Source organism: Lynx rufus, unplaced genomic scaffold (assembly GCF_022079265.1).
Source record: "Lynx rufus isolate CCGP_SWC_20201006 ecotype Redwood Valley unplaced genomic scaffold, mLynRuf1.p SCAF_14, whole genome shotgun sequence".
Taxonomy (NCBI): domain Eukaryota; kingdom Metazoa; phylum Chordata; class Mammalia; order Carnivora; family Felidae; genus Lynx; species Lynx rufus.
The window spans coordinates 13,161,879-13,181,719 of record NW_025814828.1 but is presented as its reverse complement, the minus strand read 5'-3'; the positions used below and the strand labels follow the sequence as shown (position 1 = coordinate 13,181,719).

At 43.0% G+C, this 19,841-nt stretch overlaps 1 protein-coding gene across 1 annotated transcript in view; it reads right to left on the bottom strand.

The window, feature by feature from the left end:
• Nucleotides 1–13,424, bottom strand: part of REPS2 (RALBP1 associated Eps domain containing 2) — a 218,407-nt gene extending 204,983 nt beyond the window's left edge. The window contains exon 1 of the mRNA XM_047076346.1: nucleotides 13,185–13,424. Within this exon, the coding sequence (XP_046932302.1) occupies nucleotides 13,185–13,424 (240 nt within the window). The remainder of the gene's footprint in view (nucleotides 1–13,184) is intronic.
• Between the last annotated feature and the right edge of the window lie 6,417 nt (nucleotides 13,425–19,841).

The following is a 19,841-nucleotide window of genomic DNA, read 5'->3' as shown; positions in this document are numbered from 1 at the left end:
TCTAGCCAGTCTCTGAAGTAGAGGTAATAGTGGTAAATAACACAGACCCAAAAGCCAGCTGCCATGTGCTTCACAGGGGCTCCCTGGAATGAAGTGGAGTTGAGTGGGCCAGATAGAAAGGTCAGGAGCAGAGAGAGCGGAGCAGGGACTGCAGGGTGAGGTCCTAGAGGAAGCAGCTGAGCATTCATTCTCTCTGGGCTTCCTTCCCCCTGGCAGGGCTGCCTGGAGGGGGAGGGACCACCGCAGCCTTATGGAATCTCATTCCAGACCCAAACTTGCCAGCAGTGCTGCTGCCATTCTGACTCTGGAAACAATGAACTATGAAGAACTGAAATTCCTAGTGCAGACACCTCGCAACTCTTCTGAGCAAGGCTTCTTAATCGTTTTTTATGCCCCTACCCTTGGGTGGTCTGCATGGACCTCTTCTCAGAATGTTTTTAAATGCATAAAGTTAAACACTTAAAATAGATAGGATATAAAAGAAATATCCCGAAATTTAGCTATCAAAATATTAAAAAGCAAGCTTGTGGTAGTAATGCATGGGTTTAAATATGCATTACTACCTGTGATAACTGTAGTATGATAAAAAAAAAAAAAAGCCTATTTCTACAGGTGATGAAATCACAGGTACGGCTACGACTGTGGTTTGTTGCCTGCGCACACAATAGAAGGAAATGCCTGGTTTCAGTTAGGGGTTGGTACAAATAAAAATGTATACCTTTCCACATCTAAATCCACAGACCCCTGAAATGGGCCCAGGCCTGCTTTCGTGTATTCCAGGAAGGAGTGGGCATGCAGGGCATTCATATGTGCTTTTCGGCTTTTTTTCCTGCCTCCTACTAGTTTAGAGGAAAAACAAATTGCCTAAAGACTAAAACTGACAATACATGACAAGGTAATATATTTGCCAGTTCTACTTGGCATAAGAAAATGAATTATGCATGTTTTTTAAAAAGATAAAGAAATTTTAAATGACTGGTTGGGCAAAAACATCCATATTTTCAGGCCCCCAAAAGCTGAACAGAGTAATTTTCTGCTTCAGAAAACTCTGGAAGGCAAGTGAGGTACAAAATTCCTAAGGTGACACATACCCCCAATAATTCTCACTTCCTGGTATCTATGCTTTTGAATTATCCTCTCCCCTTCAGTGTAGACAAAACCTGTGACTTGCTTCTAAACAAGAAACAAAAGTTGTCCACCAAAAGGCGATGAGGGATCACACTCCTCTAAGCCAACCGGAGAAAGAGACTCTCCTTAAAGAAGCCAACAGCCATATTATGAATTGCCTGTGGAAAGAGTCATGTGGCAGGGAACTGCAGGAGGCCTCTGGTAGTTGAAAGCTTCAGTCCTAAAATCACAAGGAACTGAATTCTACTAACAACTACATGAGCTTGGAAGATGTCCCCGAGCTCCACAAAGGAATGCCACCCAGTCAATGCCTTCATTTCAGCATGTGAAATCCTGAGCTGAGGACCCAATTAAGCCATGTCAGGACTCCTGACCAAAAGAAACAATGAGATAATAAATATGTGTTGTTTTAAGGTGCAATTTAAATTTATGCAAAGTCATTATAGAGCAATAGATAATTAATGCAGTAACCAACAGAGAGGATGACCAACCATCCCAATTTGGCTGCGACAGTCCAGCTTTGAAAACAGAGAGTCCCATGCCCCAGGAAACCCCTCAGTCCTGAGCAACCCAAGCTGGTTAGTTGCTGCTACGATCTGAATGTGTGTCCCCCACAAAATACATATATTGAAATCCTAATGCCCAATGTGATGGTATTAGGAGGTAGGGCCTTTGGGAGGTGCTTAGCTCATAAGGGTAGAGCCCTCATGAATGGGATTTAATGACTTACCAAAGAGGCTCCAGAGAGATCCCTACCCCTTTCCACCATGCGAGGACACTGCAAGAAGGTGCCAGCCATGAACCAGGAAAGGGACCCCTCACCAGAAAGCAAACATGCTGGCACCTTGATCTTGGACTACCAGCCTCCAGAACTTTGGGCAACAAATTTCTGTGGTTTATAAACCACCCAATCCGTAGTATTTGTTTTGTTTTTTGCTTTTTTAAGATAAAGTCATATTTATTATAATAGTGCATGACATATTGCAATCATACATGTTAGATGTTATTTCCCTTCTAGCAGTTTTGTTATATAGCAGGCAGAGAAAACAAAACTGATCAACTGGTAACAGAGCTTTAAGTGAACAAGGTCTTGGATCATGCTATGTAAGCAATTCCATCTTCAGTTACAGATTTTTCATAGTTCTATAGTTTGTGTGATACTTGCTATAGCAGCCTAAATGGACTTAGTTGTCCACCAAAAGACCATGTACTCAAGAAGAGAATGATGTAGGGGCCCCTGGGGGGCTCAGTTGGTTAAGCGTCCAACTTCAGCTCAGGTCATGATCAGTTCATGAGTTAGAGCCCTGGATTGGGCTCTCTGCTGTCAGCACAGAGCCTGCTTCAGATTTTCCGCCCCCACCCCCTCTCTGCCCCTTCCCAGCTAGTGCTCTCTTTCTCTCTCAAAAATAAACATTTAAAAAAAAAACTTAAAATCAAATCTTGAAAATAAAGGAAAAAAAGAACAGAATGATATAAATATAAAACCCTAGATACTTGCCTTTACAAAACAATGAGAAATTTTGAAAATAATCTGGAAAGGAGCCAAACCCTCTTTAAAAAGTTACTGACAGTTAACGAAACAACTCAACATTTCCTGACAACCAATTTTCTATACCCTTAAAGTAGGACAGTCCCCAGTTATGCATGTGAAACTAGGCCAATATTCAAATCCATCTTACATTATTTTTTAAGTAATCTCTAACCCAATGCGGGGCTTGAACTCACAACCTCACCATCAAGAATCTCACGCTCCACCAACAGAACCAGCCCAGGCACCCCCATCTTGTATTTCTAGTCTTCACTTTGCTGCCTTTCCAATCTCCCTGTTGGTTTGTCCAATTATTCTAAATCAGTCTCAAACACGTTCTCTGCCACTAGCTCGATTGTATGGAACCATTATTCAGTCTTGCCATTTGACCAAAGACCACATATACCTTTTCTGCCCATATTAAACCTCTCCATGTTCCCTTCGCCTGACCACTCCCAGGTTCCTACTTTAAAGATAAACACTATGAGGGGTACCTGGGTGGCTCAGTTGGCTGAACATCCGTCCAAATCTTGATTTCAGCTCAGGTCATGATCTCACAGTTTATGAGTTCAAGCCCCGAGTCAGGCTCTGTGCAAACAGCACAGAGCCTGCTTGGGATTCTCTCTCTCTCTCTCTCTCTCTGCCCCTCCCCCACTCATGCACGCGCACGCACACACACACACTCAAAATAAACAAACGTTTTTTAAAAATAAAATAAAAAATGAGGCACCTGGGTGCCTAGATGGCTCAGTCAGTTGGGTGACCAACTCAGCTCAGATCATGATCTCACCGTTCATGAGTTCGAGGCCCACGTCTGGCCCTGTGCTGACAGCTCACACCCTGGAGCCCGCTTCAGATTCTGTGTCTCCCTCTCTCTTGGTCCCTCCCCTTACTTGCTCGCGTTCTCTCTCTCTCTCAAAAATAAACATTAAAAACAATGGAGCCTGGGTGGCTCAGTCGGTTAAGCGTCTGACTTTGGCTCAGGTCATGATCTCATGGCTCCTGAGTTCAAGCCCCGCGTCCGGTTCTGTGCTGACAGCTCAGAGCCTGGAGCCTGCTTCGGATTCTGTGTCTCCCTTTCTCTCTCTGTCCCTCCCCCAGTCACGCTCTGTCTCTCTCAAAAACAAACAAACATTAAAAAATTTAAGAATATCAGTGTGTATTGGGACCTGGGTGGCTCAGTCGGTTAAGCGTCCAACTTCAGCTCAGGTCATGATCTCACAGTCTGTGAGTTCAAGCCCCTCATTGGGCTCTGTGCTGACAGCTCAGAGCCTGAATCCTGCTTCAGATTCTGTGTCTCCCTCTCTCTCTGCCCCTCCCCTGCTCATGCTCTGTCTCTGTCTCAAAAATAAATAAAAACATTTTTAAAAATTTTTTAAAAAAGAATATCAGTGTGTATTTCACTGCCTATAAAGAAGCTTTTAATATTTGTATGCATTTAGTACAGTCCCCAAGTCATGTGCCATTCTATAGAAATAAAAATGCCACCTATTTTCCTTAGGCATAAAGGCCTCTACAGCACCATAATGATGAGTCATTGCAAGAATAAGTAATGAAGATTTTTAAAAAGGACACATAAACGAACTAGAGCTATATGTGTCAACAAAGATGAATCCCAAAAACCTAACAATGAGAGGAAAAGCGAGTTGCAGAAGGTTACAGAGTACGATGCTCCTAATTTTACGTTGAAAAGCCATACAAAACAATATATTGTTTTAGTGACATACATACACACACACTATACACACACACGATATATACACATATAATAAAAGTATTAACATTTTTTTCAATTCATGCACACCAAATTCAGGACAACAGTAACCTCTGGGGCTGGGAGGGAGGAGGATGGGACCAGAGAAGGAGGTCACAGGAAACCTTCACACTAAATGAACGGTTTTACTGATTTGTTGGGTAATCCTCTAAATTTTGCACTCTTCAAGTATTTTTTTAGAAAAGAGTCAACAAGCAACTATAATGCAAATGTCCCTCTTTTAATTTTTATTTATTTTTGGGACAGAGAGAGAGAGAGCATGAACGGGGGAGGGGCAGAGAGAGAGGGAGACACAGAATCGGAAACAGGCTCCAGGCTCCGAGCCATCAGCCCAGAGCCTGACGCGGGGCTCGAACTCACGGACCGCGAGATCGTGACCTGGCTGAAGTCAGACGCCTAACCGACTGCGCCACCCAGGCGCCCCAAATGTCCCTCTTTTAACGAAACAATGGTTTGGCTCTGGAACTTCCTATATCTGCTGGCATTCTTTCTTTTTTACAAAAAAAGAATTACTATCTCAAACAGCATACATTCTTAGTTACTGTTTTAGTATTCTGGCCTCTATCCCCTTCCAGTGTATGTTACAAAGGGATATGATATAAAGATGCAAAAATAGAAAACTGCTTTATTAGCATTTTTAAAAAATAGTTCTAGCTAATAGTCTAACAATGGGGAAAAGTTCACAAGAATTTGTCTTTTACCCTACAGTTTTCCTTAATGATTAAACAGTTGCTTCAATGAATTACAAGACAACCTTTAAATACGACTTCTTCCCAAAGCTGAGTCCATGCCCAGGAATTTTTTAAAAATCCCCTACCTCTAACAGCTTTGTTTTACTTCTTTACCTCAATCAAAGCTGCTTAAATAACCAGACATTATTTATTGGCTTCTTTTTCCAATGCAATGATTTCCCCTGGTATTACAGAATCAGCAGTGTTTTATGTCTAAGAGTTAACTATCAAGTCAGAGAAAGATAAATACCATATAACCTCATTTACATGTGGAATCTAAAACCAAGCAAACAAACCTGAATTCATAAATACAGAAGATGCGGGGAGGGGGTGGTGAAAGTGATCAAAAGGTACAAACTTCCAGTTATAAAATAAGTAAGTCATAGGGATGTAATGTACAAAATGGTGACTATAAATAATATGATATTGTATATTTGAAAGTTGCTAAGAGAGCATGTCATAAAAATTCTGATCACACGAAAAAAAAATTTATAACTATGTGTGGTGACAGATCTAGATTTACTGTGGTGATCATTTCACAAAATATAAAAATATCGAATCATATTGTATACCTGAAACTTGCATTTTTATATAATAGATATTTAATATATAATGTTACATGTTCATTATATCCCAATTTAAAAAACAGACTATTTCAAAACAAAAGAGTTAACTATCATTAAAATGAAAACAAATTATGACTACTTCAAATATGCATAGCATTCCCCGAGACTAACACATTATACTAACAGAAAGATATAAGCCTATATAGGGGTGCCTGGGTGGCTCAGTCAGTTGAGTGTCTGACTTCCAGCCCAGGTCATGATCTCACGGTTCATGGGTTCAAGCCCCTCATCAGGCTCTGTGTTGACAGCTCAGAGCCTGGACCCTGCTTTGGGTTCTGTGTCTCCCTCTCTGCCCCTCCCCTGCTCATACTCTGTCTCTGTCTCTCTCCCTCTCAAAAATACAGTAAACATTTAAAAATTGTTATAAATAAGTCTGTATAGTTTATTGAAGTCTATATATAGTTTATATAAGTTTATGTAAGTCTATATAGTTTATATAAGTCTATATAGTTTAAATTCATCAAATACAATACTTGCTAGTTAAGGTAGATATTTTATTTCTAGAGGTTATATTTCCTTTTTTCTTTCTTTTTTTTTTTTTGAAAGAGAGAACATGTACGAGTGGAGGAGAGGGGCAGAAGAACAGGGGGAGAGAGAATCACAAGCAGGCTCCATGCCCAGTGCAGAGTCCAATGCACAGAGCCCAAGGCAGGGCTTGATCTCAGGACCCCAAGATCACAACCTGAGCTGAAATCAAGAGATGGACACTTAACTGACTAAACCACCCGGATGCCCCTCTTTTTTTTTTTTTAGGTCAACTCTACACCCAATGTGGGGCTTGAACTCATCACCCCTAGATCAAGTCACATGCTCTACCAACTGAGCCAGCCAAGTGCCCTCTAAAGGTTATATTTTAAAATGTCTCATAATCAAATAAACTGAAGAATAAAAAACATTTACGTTGGAATGTAAATTCCATGAAGACAGGGATTTGTGTTTGATTCATTGCTGTAACCTCAGAACCGAGAACTGTGAAGTTATGTGCAATCAATACTCAAATACATGGGGGCGCCTGGGTGGCGCAGTCGGTTAAGCATCCGATTTCAGCCAGGTCACGATCTCACGGTCCGTGAGTTCGAGCCCCGCGTCAGGCTCTGGGCTGATGGCTCAGAGCCTGGAGCCTGTTTCCGATTCTGTGTCTCCCTCTCTCTCTGCCCCTCCCCCGTTCATGCTCTGTCTCTCTCTGTCCCAAAAATAAATAAAGGTTGAAAAAAAAAATTTTTTTAATAAAAAAAAAAATACTCAAATACATGTCAAACCTAAACCTGATTCCCACCACACTACCCTATACCTTCTAGTGAAATGCTGGCCTTTGAATACCAATAAAATACTTCCCAAGTGAGAAACCAATCACTCTAACATTTGTAGTTCTTTGTCTTAAAAACTGTTACTCAGATAGCCATATTTTCTTTTTCTAATTTTAAAGGGTTTTGTTCTAACATTTTTCAACTAGTACTGGAATCTGGCTTCTAAAATAAATCAGCACATGAATACAAATACTCTAAGGGCACCTGGGTGGCTCAGTCGGCTAAGCATCCGACTTCATCTCAGGTCATGATCTCGCCATTTGTGAGTTGGAGCCCTGCATCGGGCTCTGTGCTGACAGCTCAGAGCCTGGAGCCTGCTTCGGATTCTGTGTATCTCTCTCTGCCCCTCCCCCACTCATGCTCGGTCTTTGTCTCTCCTTCAAAAATAAATAAACATTTTTTAAAAATTTAAATAATACTCTAAAAGTAAAGACCAAAAGGCCTTTTTTAAAATAGGCTACTATAATGCATTAAAATATAATTCAAGATGGCAAATAAGCATATGACATGATGCTCAACATCAGATCATTAGGGAATTGCAAATTAAAACAACAATGAGATATCACGGCATTCCTACGGTCAAAATCAAAACCATTGACATCATTAAATGCTGGTGAGAATGTGGAGCAACATGAACTCTCATTCATTGCTGGGAGGAATTGCAAAATGGTACAGCCATTTCAGAAGATGGTTTGGCAGGTTCCCAAAAAACTAAAGATACTCTTACTGTATGATCCAGCAATCACACTCCTTGGTAATTACCCAAAGGAATTCAAAACTTGAAGTCCACACAAAAACCTGCACACAGATATTTATAGCAAGTTGATCCATAACTGCCAAAACTTGAAAGCAACTAAGACATCTTCCAGTTGATGAATGGATAAACTGTGGTACATCCAGACAATGGAGTATTTATTCAGTACTAAAAAGAAATGAGCCATCAAGCTATGAAAAGACATGGAGGAATCTTAAATGCATATTATTAATGAAAGAGTCCTATCTGAAAAAATTACATACTGTGTTTTTCCAACTATATGACATTCTGAAAAATGTAAAACTATGGAGACAGTAAAAGTACCAGTGGCTGCCTGGGGTTGGGCATAAAAGGAAGGGATGACTAGGCAGAGCAAAGAGGATTTTTAGGGCAGTGAAACTATTCTGTACACACTCATGTCATTATACATTTGTCCAAACCCATACTATGTTCAACACCACGAGTGAACCATAATGTAAACTATGGACTCTAGTTGATTATTGATATGTCAATGTAGGCTCACCAACTGTAACAAATGTACTACTCTGGAGGGGAGTATTCCTAATGGGGGAGGCAGTATGTGTGTGTGGCCAGGGTGTATATGGAAACACTAAGTACCTTTCCCTCAATTTTGCTATGAAACTAAAACTGTTCTAAAAAATTAAGTCTTAATAAATATATATTTTTAGTAATTTTTTTATGTTTATTTATTTTTGAGAGATAGAGAATACAAGTGGGGTAGGGGCAGAGAGAGAGGAAGACAGAGAATCCAAAGCAGGCCCCCATGCTGCCAGCACAAAATCCAACATGGGGCTCGAACCTGCAAACCATGAGATCATGACCTGAGCTGAAGTCAGATGCTCAACCGACTGAGTCACCCAGGCACCCCAATAAATATATATATATATATATTTTTTTTTTAACACAGAATGTACAACACCCAGAGCAAACCTTAATGCAAACGATGGACTTTGGGCAATAATGGTATCTCATTGTCAATTGTAACAAACATACCAACCTGGTGAGGGATGTTGATAATGGGGGAGGCTGTGCACGTGTGCTAGAAGGTGATACATGGGAATTCTCTGTGCCTTCCCCACAATTTTGCTGTGAACCTAAAACTGCTCTGAAAAAAATTAATTTATATATATGTATATATATACATATATATATATATATATTTCAACAGAAAAAAAATCCCTAAGATAACTCACTTCCATGACAAGTAACAGGTATAGTTTATTTTTACTTTACAAAATTAAGTATTTAAAAAAAAATTTAACACTTATTTTTGAGACACAGAGAGAGACAGAGTGTGAGCATGGGAGGGGCAAAGAGAGGGGGAGACACAGAATAGGAAACAGGCTCCAGGCTCTGAACTATCAGCACAGAGCCCAACGTGGGGCTCAAACTCATGAACTGTGAGATCGTGACCTGAGCTGAAGTTGGACAATTAACCGACTAAGCCACCCAGGCGCCCAGTAAAAAATTAAGTATTTCTGAAAAACACTTACTCCGGGTAAGACTTACGCCCTGCCTGAAACATTATGGCAATTTTTTTAAGTTTATTTATTTTGAGAGAAAGAAGGAAAAAAAAAAAAAACACTAGGCAGGGAGGGGCACAGAGAGGGAGAGACAGAATCCCAAGCAGGCTTCGAGCCATCAGTGCAGAAACTGACATGGGGCTTGAACTCAGGAACCCATGAGATCATGACCTGAGATGAAATCAAGAGTCAGATGCTTAACCGCTTATCCAACTGAGCCACCCAGGCGCCCCTCATTATGGTAATCTTAATTGTATGCTTATTAAAAAAATAATAATCTGGCTGTTACCATAGAAACTACCAGGGATGGTAGCGCCATGATTTGAGCAGTTATACCTGTTGGTCCACTTAATTCTGAACTTACAAGTTCCTGTTTAAGGGAAAGGCTAAAAACGTCCACATTTGTTTTAAAGAATGGCTAATACACTCATGGGGAAATGCAAATTGAGTTAAATGGAGCACACACACGCGCACACACACATCAAGATATGACATGCCATGCCACACCACACCCCACCCCACCAAAATGGTTGGTAAAAATTAGGTGGCTACTGGCTGCTAGCTTTGTTTGAATCTCTCTGATTACATTTCCCTGTCCAGGATGCCTTTGATGTTAATTTTCACCTGTATGAAGAATACTGGATAATTGCAATTGTTAGGTAAATGGGGAAGATGTATTTTGTTTTGCTGAGCTGAATAAGAGAGCTTAAAGCTCTGAGAAATTTACTGCAAGAAAACTTCTAGGCCTCTCCCCCTTTGCCAATATCTGAAACAGTCTTCTGCAAGCAGAAGACATCAAGAATATAACCTCATGGGGCGCCTGGGTGGCTCAGTCAGATAAATATCTGACTTCAGCTCGGGTCATGATCTCACGGTTCGTGGGTTCAAGCCCCGCATCGGGCTCTGTGCTGACACTTCAGAGCCTGGAGACTGCTTGGGATTCTGCGCCTCCCTCCCTCTCTCTCTCTCTGTCCCTTGCCCATTTGGCATTCATTAGATCTCTCTCTCAAGAATAAACATTAAAAATTTTTGGGGCGCCTGGGTGGCGCAGTCGGTTAAGCATCCGACTTCAGCCAGGTCACGATCTCGCGGTCCGTGAGTTCGAGCCCCGCGTCAGGCTCTGGGCTGATGGCTCAGAGCCTGGAGCCTGTTTCCGATTCTGTGTCTCCCTCTCTCTCTGCCCCTCCCCTGTTCATGCTCTGTCTCTCTCTGTCCCAAAAATAAATAAACGTTGAAAAAAAAAAAAATGAAAAAAAAATTTTTTTTAGGGGCGCCTGGGTGGCGCAGTCGGTTAAGCGTCCGACTTCAGCCAGGTCACGATCTCGCGGTCCAGTCCGTGAGTTCGAGCCCCGCGTCAGGCTCTGGGCTGATGGCTCGGAGCCTGGAGCCTGTTTCCGATTCTGTGTCTCCCTCTCTCTCTGCCCCTCCCCCGTTCACGCTCTGTCTCTCTCTGTCCCCAAAATAAATTAAAAAAAAAAAAAAAACGTTGAAAAAAAAATTTTTTTTAAAAAAAGAATATAACCTCGTTCATGCAAATGCACTGTGCCTTGGGTTCTTTCTAAATCATATATACCTCAAGGGAACATGGATTCTAACACCAGGAAATCCTCCTCCCCAATTCCTTAGGAGCGGTAAACCAACGCATTCACATTTAACATGCCCACCTTCTTTTACCACATTCCATGTATTACTGACTACAAAATAAGCCTTAACAGATGCCCTGCTGTCATTTATTTGCTATATGGACTCAATCACTTATTCCTTTTTCAGTTAAGAAGCTGTAACAGCATTTAATATATTTATATGCTTGGGAATATTCTGAGGGCCACAAGTAATGGCCATGGTTTGTGTTTTAATACACTTTTTGTCTACCTAGTTCAGCTCAACCATGGAATGGTAACTGCAAAACTTTCTGCATATCAATGACTTTTTTTACGGTTTTTTGGTTTGTTTTTTTGAGACAGAGAGAGGGAGAGAGAGAATCCAAAGCAGACTCCATGCTGTCAGTCCGGAGCCTGACACGAGGCTCGAACTCACAGTAAGATCATGACCTGAGCCGAAACCAAGGGTCCAATACTTAACCAACTGAACCACCCAGGTGCCCCTAATCAAGAACTTCTTTAAGGCATAAACAGCCATGCTAAGTTCTATGAATTCTAATTACATTTTCAGAAATCCCCTCTAAAAGGTCAAAGATTACAGAATGGCTAAAGTTATGCTCACAAACATATAGGCATATGTATGCTCCAGTAGTATAAAGCACAAAACAAACCTTACAAACACAGTGATATTGCAAGTGAACCATAAAACCCTCACTAATCCTGTGGAACTAGATTCTAAAATACCACTCCCCACTCTAAATATTCAATCGATGTTAACTTTCATACTAACTACTGCTTTTAAGAAAAGCTTCGTTTCCATGCACCCTAATGTTTATAGCAGCATTCTTTACAACAGCCAAGATATGGAAGCAGCCCAAGTGTCCCTCAATTGATGAATGGATAAAGAAGATGTGAGATACAGATATAACGTACTGTCATAAAAAGGAATGAAATCTTTCCATTTGAGAGTATAATGCTAAGTGAAATAAGTGAAAGAAAAATGCCATATGATTTCACTCATATGTGGAATTTAAGAAACAAAACAAATGAGCAAAGGGGAAAAGGAGAGAGAAATCAAGAAACAGACTCTAAATTATAGAAAACAAACAGAGGGGAGGGGGTTGGGGGATGGGGTGAAATAGGTGACGGGGATTAAGGAGTGCACTTGTCCTGATGAGCACAGGGTGATGTATGGAAGTGTTGAATTACTATATTGTACACATGAAACTAATTTAACGCTGTATGTTAACTACTGGAATTAAAAACTTTAAAAAAATAATTTTAAAAAGCTTCAATTCACGTTTGAGGCTTGATATTAAGAATCTTACTGTGAAAACCTGGTGACATCAAAAGATAATGCTTACCAAGTAGTCCTTCTCCAAGCAAAGCACAAAATAAAGCATCTGCTGTGGACTATCCCCTCCTCCTTTTCCAGGTATAGAGCAGTCAAAAGGAGGTAGCTATGATACACATTACTTTCCAGTTCTATTTCAAGTCCAAGTAGTAAGATGGGAAACTACAGCTGTCCCCCATGGTGAACATCTGGGGTCCATCTCTAGCCCTAAACAGTAAGCTTGGCTTTGCCTTGACAAACGTCCTCTTGCAGCCCTTTGTCCCTGCTCTGCAACTTATTAAGGCTTTCCAGTTTAATACCAAAACTCAGAAATACGTTAGTAAGCAAATACATATAGATGGGTATACGTTTACATGTATAGAGGGCGAACAACATTCAGTTCTGGGCCCCCTGCTCTACATACATACATACATACACACACTTCAAGTTCAAATCCCAGCAAGGCACCCCGGGCGCCTACCCCTTTCCACTCACCCAGCAGAGGGAAAAGCAGGAGCAGCGAGCAGAGGTTAAACCAAACACCAGCCAAAACAAACACCACTTCCAGAACAAGGCAAACTTTGGGTCTGGGCGGCTGCAGAGCCCCAGCAATGGCCGGGGGAGGGGAAGGAGTGTCAGTCTGTCTCAGGAGAAGAAGACGGGGAGCGCACCCAGCACTCCTGAGCTGAGGAGGAGGCTGGTGTGTTCCCCGGGGGACAAGGGCGTCGCCACCATCCCCGACTTCGACCTGGCCGAGGCGTCCAGGTCCCTGGGCAGCCCCATCGCCCCACCCCGCCCCCTTGTCCCCACAGAAATGGTCCCCACAGACCGTCAGTGGCAAGAGGAGCGGGGACTTACCTGGTGCAACGTCTCGGCGGGCAGCTGTGACGCCCGGAACAGGTCGGCCACAGGGCCCGCGGCTGCGGTGGCCGCGCTGGGGACGGCTCTGGCGGCCTCGGGGGGCCCGGACCCGGGGCCCCCGCCTGCGGCGCCGGCGGCGGCGCAACGCGCGAAGAGCTCGGAGTAGCACTGCTGCTCGCCCTCGCTCAGCAGCAGAGGCGGCCCAGAGCCACAGCCCCCGCCCGCCGCCGCCTCCATGGGGCCTGGAAGGGGGTCCGGGGGAGCACCGTCACCGGCTAGGCAACCGCCGCCTTCGCCTCAGTCTCCGCCGCCTCGGTCTCGGCCTTGGCCGCAGCCGCCGCCGCCACCGCCCCCACGCCCCGCAGCTGCCGCGCTGCCGTTTCCTCCCGGCGCGCGCCGGCCCCGCCCCCGGACTTGAATGTTGTGCCTCCGCCGCGCGGCACATGGAGACAGGCGCGGGACGGACCAATCGTAGCCTGGGATCGCACCCCGGCCCCGCCCCCGCCGTCCGCCCCGCCCCGCGCCCCGCCAGGTAACTAACTCCGCGGGCCGCCCTCCTCGCGGCGGGTCACCTGCCCAGCCCGCACTCCCCAGGCCCGGAGGGCGGGGGCCAGTCCCTGGCGCGCCCACCCAGCCTGGGAGAGGTGCCTTTGGCTCTCCGCCCCGGCTGGGAAGGGAGACATCTAGACCCACCTGGAGTATGGCGCTTGTCAGGGGGCGGAGAAAACTGTGATTTCTCCCTAGAATGCTGGAGCAGGTGCGGTGCCCTTCGCAGAAAAGGGAGAAGGCATTAGAAATTAAGCTTCCCTTTTTTCATAGCAGCGGTGCTTGAGTCCTGAAAAGCTGGAGGACAGAGATCTCCATCCGAACTGGATCCCAGTGACTCCCCATGGTGTTCACGGTGATGAGGTTAGGCCACTTTCTCAGGTATGGCTCAAACCTGGAGTTGAGTCTTAAAAAGGAATAGCATCAGTTAGTGTTAAATACTAGAGCAATAAGAGTAAAAAGGGTCTTGGGAAGAATTGTATATATGTATATATATACACACAAATGTATATATATACATATACATAATATGCATATACTATATGCATATTTTTTATACATATGGATACATATATATGTATATGTGTGTGTGTGTGTGTGTATATATATATATATATATATATATATATATACACATATAAAGCCGCACTGGGAAACACTAACCCAAAGAAAAAAAATGAGTCCAGGGTTAAGCACTAATAAAAAATATATTTTAGAATTTACTAAAGAGGTATATAAAACTTTCACCCCAAATAATTTTAATTAAAAACAAAAAACGAGGGGCGCCTGGGTGGCTCAGTCGGTTAAGCGTCCGACTTCGGCTCAGGTCATGATCTCGCGGTCTGTGAGTTCAAGCCCCGCGTCAGGCTCTGTGCTGACCGCTCAGAGCCTGGAGCCTGTTTCAGATTCTGCGTCTCCCTCTCTCTCTGCCCCTCCCCCGTTAGTGCTCTGTCTCTCTCTGTCTCAAAAATAAATAAACGTTAAAAAACAAAACAAAACAAAAAACGATCTCAAGAGGGGTGCCTGAGTGACTCCGTCAGTTAAGCCTCTGACTTCCACTCAGGTAATGATCTCACCGGTCCGAGTTCAAGCCGCACTGGGCCCTCTGCTGTCAGCGCAGAGCCCACTTTGGATCCTCTGTCCCCCACTCTTCTCTCTGCCCCTCCCCTGCTGATTTTCTCTCTCTCTCTCTTTCTCTCTCTCTCTCAAAATAAATAAATGAACTTTAAAAAATACCAATCTCAAGAAATAGTACTCATGATAACAAATATACTTTGATATTTTGGTCAACTAAAATAAGGAGAAAGGACAGGAAGATGGGAAAAAATCAGCAGATGGCAAAGGGGGGAGAATACATAAGAAAAATCATGGGGGGCACCTGGCTGGCTCAGTTGGTAGAACAGAACTTTTGTTGATCTTGGTGTCATGAGTCCAAGCCCCACGTTGGGAGTAGAGCTTACTTAAATAAATGGGTTTTTTAAATGAGAAGAAAAATTACATCAATTCATAAGTGATTGCCAAAGTAAGATTTCCCTTTTGGAATCTAAAGAAATGAAATAGAGAAGAGGATCCACTCCAAAAGGAGGAAGTTCTTATCTGTTCACTAAGATTTCCTTATACCACATTTTGCTTTAGACCTGCCGGGAGATAATTAAGAGAGCAGCAAACTTGTGGACAAGCGTATAGAAAGGGTAGGTAAGTAAGAAGCAGCAAAGACTAATAATTTACATGGGGAATTTCCATTTCAAAATCTCACCACCACTATATTTTCCACAACCGTAATGTGAGGTATAATAATACCTGACATTCATATAGTGCAAAGCTACATTATCTCCTTTAAGCCTCACGGTAACTCTCTGAGGTAGGTTGGGAAAACATTTTCATCTTCATTTTGCAGGTGAGAAAATGGATACAGAGATGGTGTGATTTACCACTGAATACTAGATTCAGAGCTGCTCTTCATTACTCAACTCAGTTGAATAAATTTGACAGATATTCATCAGCACCACAGATCCTGCAGAAATGCCTGGAAAGTCTTACATCTGTGCCTATCCATCAAACAACACTTACTGGTAAAACAGGAAGTATTAACTGTATCCCTGCTGGAGTATTGTGAGTGATTAAAAAAAAAAAAATACAACATGTGTTCCTTTCAAGGAGTCTGCTGCTTCCCTGGAAAAGAGAAAACTAACACAACAAATAAAAACAATAAAAGACAATATATAATTAAGTGCTAAATCGTGCACCCCGTGCTAAGTGCCGTGAGAGTTTAGAGAAGAGAGAAAATAGAGGAGCCAGAGCCCAGCCAAGGAAGGTTTGATGAAGAGGGCGCCCAGAGGGATGTTGACGAATCGGTGGGACTGGGGAAGGCGAAAGGACGGACCAAGAGGGAGGCTCGCAGGAGAGGGAGGAGCCCCAGAGGATTGGCGCCCGGAAAGGGACGGGTGTCTGGGCCCACGGCTGGGTCGGCCAGCGGGGGGCAGCCGCTCTGGGGCTCCGGGATGCCCGCGGAAAGCTGCTCCACAGAGGACCAGAGGCACAGCCAGAAGTGACCCGACAGCAGTAACGTTTAAACCCAGGACGCGGGAGGGGGGGGAAATGGCATTTTTTAAATGTTTTAATATCTAAGGAATGCCAAGTACTGTACTTTATATCTGCAACAGATTTTTGAATAAAAGAAATAGTTATCAAACTTCAGAGTAAACACAGATAAGAAACACTCATATCCCTTAAAGGCCGACTGTAAACAAGGACGTTTTAGAAGAGAATTTCTTTACAGTTTGTTCAGTTCTAAACTTACTTGTTTGGGGTCCATCCCGGCTAGAAAAGCCAGAGTGATAATATAGTTGACCCTTAAAAAAGGCAGGCGCTAGGGGTGGCCACCCCTGCGCTGTTGAAAATCCATGTATAACTTTTGACTCTCCAGAAACTTAACTAATAACCTACCGTGGACCAGAAGCCTGACTGAGAGCAAACACAGTTGATAAACATATATTTCCTATACGTATATGTATTGTATATTTGTATACATGTATATGTATATTTCACATATGTATATGAATTACATACCATATTCTTACAATAACCTAGAGAAAAGAAAGTGTTATAAAGAAAATGATGAGAATACATTTACAATACTGCACTGTATTTATGGGGAAAAAAATCCACATACAAGTGGACCCTTGCAGTTCAAACCTGTGTTGTTCAAGGGGTCAACTCTATATTCAGGAATAGCCAAGAGATAGTCTTTAAGTTTTGGTTTTTTCCTTTTAAATCCAGCATCGGTGCCATGCATGCAGATGGCAACTGAACAAACTCAGAACGAGGTACTGGTTACCTGTAGGGAAGAGGTTTGTGTGTGTATTTTTAAGTAGGCTCCAGCCCAACCTGGGGCTTGAACCCAGGACCCTGAGATGGTGAGTCACATGATTTACTGACTGAGCCAGCCAGGTACCACTGTAGGGAAGAGTTTTCTAAAGCAGGGGTTGGAAAACTAGGACCAGTTACTTGGTTTTGGATGTCTCACAAGCTAAGAATGGGTTGTACTTTTTTTTTTTTTTTATCTTAAGTAAACTCTATGCTACACATGGGGCTCGAACCCACGACCCCATGATCAAGAGTTGCTTGCTCTGGGCGCCTGGGTGGCTCAGTCAGTTAAACGTCTGACTTTGGCTCAGGTCATGATCTCACGGTCTGTGAGTTCAAGCCCCGAGTCGGGCTCTGTGCTGACAGCTAGGAGCCTGAGGACTGCTTCGGATTCTGTGTCTCCCTCTCTCTCTCTGCCCCTCCCCAACTCGTGTGCTGTCTCTCAAAAATAAATAAACATTAAAAAAATTACAAAAAAAAAAAAGAGTTGCCTGCTCTACCGACTGAGCCAGCCAGGAACCCCATGTTGTACATTTTTTAATGGTTGAAAAATAGTGCTTTCATAGGAGACTGTTAAAAACTGAGAACAAACTGAGGGTTGATGGGGGGTGGGAGGGAGGCGAGGGTGGGTGATGGGTATTGAAGAGGGCACCTTTTGGGATGAGCACTGGGTGTTGTATGGAAACCAATTTGACAATAAATTTCATATATTGAAAAAAAAAGAAAAAGAAAAATAGTGCTTTCTGTATACTGAATATTTCAGGACATGTGAAAATTATATGAAGTTCACATTTCGGTATTCATAAGCAAAGTTTTACTGGAACACAGCCAGGCCCATTCATTTACGTGTTGTCTATGGCTGTTTTCAAACTAAAATGGCAGAGTTGAGTCATTGCCTAAGGTCTCCGGACCTTTACAGGAAAAAATTGCTGATTCCTGTTTTAAAATATGGAAATGTAATATTTTCTTTTCTTTTCCTTTGTTTTTTGATTTTTGAGACCTGATATTTTCTTATACCTACAGCCAATTTACAGGTTGCAGGGGAGAATATAGACTTCTAATTGGCTTCTCTGAACTTCAGAACTTTCATGAATGATACTGAGCTTCTTGAGATTGTATTTCAAAGATTGTGAGCTTTAAAAATTGCTTAGTGAGAGAATGACCAATGTAAACTCTAAATAATCACTTGGATTTCCCCCCCCCCCCCCCGCTGGAAGTGAAGAAAGGTCTTTGACAGTGTGAGAGGGAATCCTATTCCCCTGGCCGCATTTTTTCCTGAGAAAGTTTCCTCTCTACTCCCCAGGAGGGAGTATGATGAAGTAACCTTGGCGCTTTTCCCAGCTCCTCTCATTTACTCTTCTCTAAGGAAGAAGTGATGGAAGGGAGAAGAAATTGATCATTCCTGATTTGTAACAATGTCTCTCTCTGTTCCTGTCTCTCTGTCTTTATCTCCCTCTATCTCTCTGTTTCTCTCTTCCCCCACCCCCTCTCTCTCTTTCAACCTCTCTCCCCTCCACCAACACCCTTGAATTCTGTGGCCCTCAGAGAGGACTCCACTCTACCCCTGATTTCACATGGCCCCTATTTTGGGGCCACTCTCTTTTCCCACCTGCAGGACCTGATGGGCTTAAGACAGCAGTGTCCTTGCGGCTTCCCAGGTATAGGTCTGTTTTGTAGACTCTCTCAAAGGTGGAGAAGGATGGAGACAGGGCAAGTAAGAAGCCTGATTGTCACCACAAAACAGTCTGAATTTCCAATCCAATTCCAGCAACAGTAAAGCTGATGTGGGCCACATGGACCTCACCCAATTCATTCTACACTCCTAGAAAAAGAGAGCAGTTGGGGGTACTCAGCCCCCTGTATGCTTTGCCATCTACTAATGACAATGAAATCTTGCAACTTATTGTCTCCCACAAACCAGTTTTGAACATTGATGAAATTATATCCGATATCCACCCTTATTGTGTATGTGGCGGGGGGCAGGGGGGTTGAAATGTGCCCTCTTCCTTCCTATACCAACTCGATCCTCTGAAGAAAAGCTTGACAAATTGAGAAGGTGGATGTCCTCAAGCAACAAACAGCCTGTTCTTAGTAGCCCTGTTAGCCTCTTAGGTAAGCAGTCTGCCTCTCTCCATGGTAGCCCTGAGAATGGCTGAACAGAAACATTAAAAAGCTTGCTGTGCGCTGAGCAAGTCCAATAATTATGTCAGACAAACTGCAGCCAACAGTTCTGACTACTTGTTAACAATAGCAAGCTGTCTAACCTTGAGAAGGCAGCTTCCTGCTTGGTTTCCCTGAACAGGATTTTGGATAATAATTATCCTAGCCATATATTTTTATGGTACTTTTTAAAATCACCCATAGTACTCAAACATACTGTCAGAACTTTCTTCTAGGCTTGAAGGAATAAGTAAAAAATCTTACTTTAGTTCTTCAGCACTTCGGTCATCACAGATTTGAGCAAGGATTATTACTGATGAGACTGATAGCATTCTGAAAATAAAATTTTCAGAAGCTATTCAGGTTTCTGAAAAATAGAGCGTTCATAAAATGAGTCTCGGCAGGCTAACTACTGAAACAAACAACCTGAAAAGTCTCGGTGGGTTAACATAATAATGATTTGCGTCTTGCTCCAGTCACAGTCCAACAAGGGTCTGTGCAGATGGTTCTCTTCATGTTCATTCAAGCACACTATCTAGAAAGTCCTCTACCCCATGCAACCTCACAGTCTTCCACTAGATG